This window comes from Hibiscus syriacus, unplaced genomic scaffold (assembly GCF_006381635.1).
Source record: "Hibiscus syriacus cultivar Baekdansim isolate YM2019G1 unplaced genomic scaffold, ASM638163v2 tig00000466_pilon, whole genome shotgun sequence".
Taxonomy (NCBI): Eukaryota; Viridiplantae; Streptophyta; class Magnoliopsida; order Malvales; family Malvaceae; genus Hibiscus; species Hibiscus syriacus.
This window is the reverse complement of record NW_024061789.1, coordinates 47,767-53,766: the sequence shown is the minus strand read 5'-3', so window position 1 is coordinate 53,766 and position 6,000 is coordinate 47,767. Positions and strand designations below refer to the sequence as shown.

Genomic DNA, 6,000 nt, shown 5'->3' with positions numbered 1-6,000 from the left:
GAATAAGTTCTTTAATGTTAGTCCAAGCAATGCCTTCGCTTTCGCCCTTTTGTTTTGTACGGGATGCCACCCATTCTTCTCGTACCCCGGAAATCTTTGCTAATTTAACTCGAAAGGGTTGAGTTTTAATTGACTTTGAATAAATTCGATTCTCCAAAGCCCCTTCTATATGTAACAAAGTTGTGTACTCTTCAATAGTAGGGACCAAGTCCTCTTTATTGAGAGTGAAGCAATTGTACCCAGAATTCCATAATTGAATTAGGGCTCGAAGTAAGTCATCATCAACTTCAACATAGAGCAAATATGGGATGTCTCCGTAAGTCTGTTAAAACTGCAACTTTTTGTTTGAGTCCCAACTTTCCCAAATGCTTCGCAAATCTTGCATATCATTTCTTTTTAGCGAAACTGGAGCATAACTTGCCAAATCAGATACATAATCATCTTGCAGACTGTCTCCTCTTTGTCTTTGTAAGTACTCAGCCCACTGTCTTACTTCTGAGTTTAGAACTATTTGATTTGAACACTTTTTATCCATGGATGAAGGCTTTCCAATGAGACAATTAACATGAAGATCAATGCCTTTTATCCTGTATGATGCTATGCAAACAGAAGAAATAAAGAAAACATAAAAAGAAATGAATTAGTTTACATAATAAAGAAAAAAAATTAATAATAATGTCTACTTAAATATACTTATTTAAACATGCTTTCTTCATAATTTAAATAATTTAAACTCACATGCAATTTAATCAGTAAGAAAATAAATAAATAAATTAAAAGGAAAATTAGAATTCATTTCTCCTGTGTGTACACCTTTTTTGGACAAAATTTCAGCATGGCTTTAGATCGGAAGAGTTTCTAGGGTTTATTATATGCAGGGTTTCAAATCTAAGAATAAAGGTACCCGAATTGTCCTTGTTAGTGCCCCCTTGGGCTGTTAACCCTCAATCCTAGTCCATTACAGACTAAAGTGGATCGAGTTCAATTCGAGGGGATACACTTCTCTATGTCTGACACGGAGAATAAATTCTCACAAAGACGTCGCTTTCACTCCCACTTAAAAGGGACAAACTCAATTATAGAGCTTTATGTTATGCAATGCAAGTGTTGTGTGTGAGGAGAAATGTTTAAACCTCTGACAGAAAAAATAAATAATGAAATAAAATACTTGTAAATAAAATGAAATATAAATACTATAATAATAAGTATAAAAAAACTTGAAAAGAAAGAATTATAAATTAAATATAAGAATTTTAATTTATAATTAATAGAGACAATTTATAATTGATTTTAAAAGTTTGACCAGGGTCCCCAGCGGAGTCGCCAAGCTGTCGTAACCGGTTTTCGTCCGGGCACAAATTTTTTACTTGGCGGGAAAAGTGATGGGAATAAATGGTTTTTTTTTTAAATAATTTGGGAGTCGCCATCGACCTTTTGGGTCAGGTAGGTCGAATACCTAAAAATTATCCTTTAAAAGAGTTTTTAAGAAAACATCGATTAAAAGATAAACTGATCTGCGTTTTAAACAAAAATTCATTCTTTTTAATGATAAAAAGGGATTCATGGTCGGTTATGTTTAGGGAAGGATTAGCACCCCTACAACGCCCAAAATTGGTACTTTTTAATTATAAATTGTCTCTATTATTAGAAATTTAAAAATTCAAAAATATATTTAATTTATAATCCTATTATTTCAAAATTATAATTATGAGAAAAAATATTAATTTATATATATTTATAAATAAAATATTTATTTATTTAGAAATATCAGAAAAAGACTTCTAGGTGCCTTAAGACAGCTCTTTTCTTCGATATTAATAAATATTAACAATATAATAATTTAAATAAAATTAAATTATAATTTTTTTATAATATTTAATTTTAAAATACCAGAATATGACATCCATTTGTATTAAGACTGCCCTTTTCTTCGATATTGAAAAATAAATAAATATTAAAATATGATAAAAATAATATATAAAAAATATAAATTATTATTTATTATATATATATATATATATGACTATATAATAATAATAATAAAAATAATATTTAAATATATAAACAAGTAAAATTAAAACATAAATAAACAATAATAAAAATACAATTAGAACTATATATTTAAAAGCAATAAAACATTATAATAAATGAAAATATTTAAAAATAGTGACTAAATTATAATCTAATAAAATTAAATACCTAATTCATTATTTAAAATTATAGGGATTAAACATGCTATTTTCCTTATTTATTAATTTGGTGACTAAAATAAAATTATATAAAATTCGAATATCAAAATAAAATAAATTAAAAATATATACTTCGGGATTAAAATATTAATTATTAAAACTAAAGGACTAAATACGTATTTTGTCTAAAATATTTATAAATACGGTTAAGGGCTAAAATATAAATAAATAAAATTTAGAGACCAAATTAAAAGGATTATAAATTTGATTCAGTGACTAAAATGTAAGAATTACAAGTTAGGATGGCTGCGGAAAGGGTTTAACCTTTAGTTAATTACACAAATAGCCCTCCCCAAAACCACGTCGTTCGGGAAGGGCTATTTAAAGCCCGAAACGGCTGGCCCTTCGGGGCCAGCTCTCTCATTTCTCAATTTATCATTCTCTCTCTAACTGAGAGAGAATGAAATGCTCTCCCCTCTCTCTAGCTTCCCTCATCGGAGGGGAGCCGGCTACCGGACGGCAGCCGTCTGCCGCCGTAATTCCCACCACCGGCCACCGCGGAAAAATTTATTTTTACACCACAATGTAGATCAGACCGTCCTAATGACGGTTCCTGTGTTCCTTTCTTTTAAATAGCTCCCGATCGGAGCAAATCTAAGAAAATACCTTCGGTTTTCGAAGGTTTTTGGTGACGTTTGGAGGCCGGTGGTGACTCCCATCAAGGCGTTGTCTTCCACGGTAAGTTTCTCTCGTTCCTTTCCTTGCTGTTTTAGTGATTTGCTTTCTGTCCCTTTTTTTGTTCTCTATTTTTGCTGGTTGTCCGTCTTTCTTTGCAGGTTGGGTGATGGCTTTATAGCCATCACTGGCGCTTGTCTCGGACCTGTCCTAAGGGTGGAGTTCGGTGAGTCACCGAGCTATGTGGTGACTCACCCCATAGCCGCGACGTGTGGGGGGCAGCTGGATCTTCTGGAGCGTTCTGTTGAAGCGGTGGCAGCAGCTTCCTGAGGCGGCGGGGTGGCAACAGTAAGGGAAGCAACGACGTGGCCCTAGGGTGATGATACCCTAGGGTTTCCTCTGGCAAGCTGTGGACCGTTGGATCAAACCAGATCCAACGGCTGAAATTGATGCTGGCGGCTGAAAAAGATAAAACCCTAATCAGTTTAGGGTTTCTGTTTGTAACTGGGCCTGGACCAAGTTGGGTCTGGGCCAGTATGGGTTGTAATTGGGCCTCCGATCTGGTTTGTAATTTGGGCCTGTAATAATATTTTTTTAATAATAAAATAATAATAATAATAATTATTATTATTATAATAATAATATAAATAATATTTAAATGAAAAAAATGAGTATCTTCAATGTGCTAGGATATTGTGCGCTTCTTTGAGTAATAATTCGAAAACATAGATGTATTCTTGTCGGTTAGTGAGGCGGTTGACAATAGAAATTGTGTCTCCTTCGAGAATGGCATGCTCCCAGCCATTTTTAATACCCAGTCGGAGGCCATGAATAAAAGTCATTGCTTCTGTTTATTACGGAGTGTGAAGGGACTCAAGCTTTCGTGTCATTCCCCGGTTCCCCCTACTACCGTTCCATGGTGATCATGAGCGACAACACCAATAGCCATGCGCCAGCGACGTTAATTTTAAATCTACCTGGTTGAGGTCGTTGTCACGAGGATCTTGGAGCAACAGTCGAAGATCCAAAACTTATCATGACTGACAGATGCTTCCTTAAAGTTCGACGCAAGAACCCAAATCGCATTTATCATCTCCTGATCAGCTTGCAACACTTTGTCATGCACCCATTTATTCCTCCAATTCCAAACAGTAGGGGTTAAGTGGATCCCATTATTTTAGAAATATGGTTAAATTTAATTTAATGTGTTAAAGAAAAAAAAATATTACAATTTTTGTATACTCGTTATTTTTTTTTTAAAAATTAGACCATATTTTTTAATTTATGTATCCGCCTGATTCCAAATATTTCAAAGTAACATCAAGAACGATGGCATTTTGTAGACCTGAAAGGGAAATGATAGTTCGTGTCTTTGTGCAATCTTTAAGAGCATGCAACACTGTTTCCTTTTCTATCATACAAATAGGGCATAAATCGTCTTCTAAATTCGCAGCAGCAACCTTTTCACCAGTTGGTAGGGCGTTGTGACATATTCTACATCCAAAAATGCAGATTTTGGGTAGTGTTGGAAGTGAAGATACGGTTCTCCATATCGATGAAATACGGCGATCCGTACCCGTCTTAATTAAAAGTCAATTATAACCCAACTTCTGAAAACAACATATGTTGTGGTGCTTCCAAATAAGAATATCCTTATCAGATTTTGGGTAGTGTTGGAAGTGAAGATAAGGTTATCCATATTGGCGAAGTATCGCCCCCGTATCCTTATCATTTATGAAAAATGATTTGACCTCGGTTGCATCCCTTTAGCTTGCCCTTCTAACATGAAATCTCTGCAAATGAGGGGGATGATGGACCGTCCAGATAAGTTGATGAGAAACTAACCGGTTTAGCACCCCAACGGTCGACATGCATTCGAGTCTCCCCATTGTTTTTCGATTCTCCAAAAGAAACTATCTTTGAGTGATTCTTTGGTTTAAAGATGCTTGTCCAAGCGTATGAGGTCTTCTCCCCAGCTTTGGCGTCAAAGAAGTACGAGTGAGAAAAATACTTCGCCTTGAAGACTTAGAAGAGGAGCAACCCAATGTTGTGAACAAACAGCCAGACTTGATTATTGAGAAGGGTAATGTTGAATAATTTAAGATCTCTAAACCCCGTACCTCCATCTATCTTAGCTCGACACACTTTGTCCTAAGCAATGTGAGCCTATCCTCTAGAAGCACGTTTCCCCGACCACCAATAAGCTCTTATACATGTCATGATCCCTTCAATCACCCCATCCGGAAGAAGACAACATGACATGACATAAGTAGGAAGTGCTTGGGTAACCAACTTGAGAAAAACCTCGCGTCCTGCAAATGAGAGAATATTCTTCGTCAGTCCATTGATTCGTTTGTCAACCTTGTCTCTAATAAACCTGAACGCTCCTATTTTACTTCTCCTCACCAAGAGAGGGAGTCCAAGATAGACACTCGGGTTATCTTTCTCATATACATTAAAGACTTCACGAATAAGCCTACGATCTTCCTGCTTTGTGTTAGGGCTAAAGTAGATAAGAGATTTGTCGTAATTGATTTTCTGTCCTGAAGAAGATTCATATAAACAAATGGGTAACTCTTGGACCTCTCCTACTAGCACGGACACCTTTGATATTTCCACTACGTTGTTCTCCTAGAAGCGCCATTGATAGGCCCTATGAGCAAAAAAAAAAAAAAGATATGAGGAGAGGGGGGTCACCTTGTCTAAGTCCCATTCCCGGTTTGAAGGTACTCGAAAGCTATCAATTGATACAAATGAAATAAAAAACAGATGTGATACATTTCATAATGAGGTGAATAAATCTTTGTCAAACTCCTATTTTTCCATGACACTCGATATAAAATTTTATTCCACTTTATCATAGACTTTTCCATGTCAAGTTTAGAGCAACCCTTTATTTGAGTCGTTTTTCAAATCTTTTAGATAGTATAGAAACTCATGTGCCACAAGGAAGTTATTAGAGATTAGTTGACCCGGAACAAATGCACATTGGTTTTTCGAAATACAACAAGGCATAGGCGTTTAAGACGATTAACTAAAGCTGTAGACATCACCTCGTATATGATCAAGCTTAAACTAATCGGTTGAAAGTTTTTCATTAACCGAGAATTTTCAAATTTTGGGATGAGTACTATGA

The 6,000-nt window shown here is 35.2% G+C and overlaps 1 protein-coding gene across 1 annotated transcript; it reads right to left on the bottom strand.

Moving 5' to 3' along the window:
* Positions 1–5,030: 5,030 nt before the first annotated feature.
* On the bottom strand, positions 5,031–5,508 carry LOC120206103. Its single transcript, XM_039205854.1, has 2 exons — positions 5,457–5,508; positions 5,031–5,407 (listed from the first exon to the last, which is right to left on the bottom strand). Exons 1-2 carry the CDS (start codon positions 5,506–5,508, stop codon positions 5,031–5,033), a joined length of 429 nt encoding a protein of 142 aa, XP_039061785.1.
* Between the last annotated feature and the right edge of the window lie 492 nt (positions 5,509–6,000).

What these genes read in the sequence shown, in the direction of transcription:
- LOC120206103 (XM_039205854.1), bottom strand. Translation starts at nt 5,508, where the DNA reads ATGGCGCTTCTAGGAGAACAACGTAGTGGAAATATCAAAGGTGTCCGT. An exon ending in TATCAAAGGTGTCCGTGCTA is followed by an intron (nt 5,408 to 5,456) that starts GTAGGAGAGGTC and finishes AATCTTCTTCAG; the next exon opens with GACAGAAAATCAATTACGAC.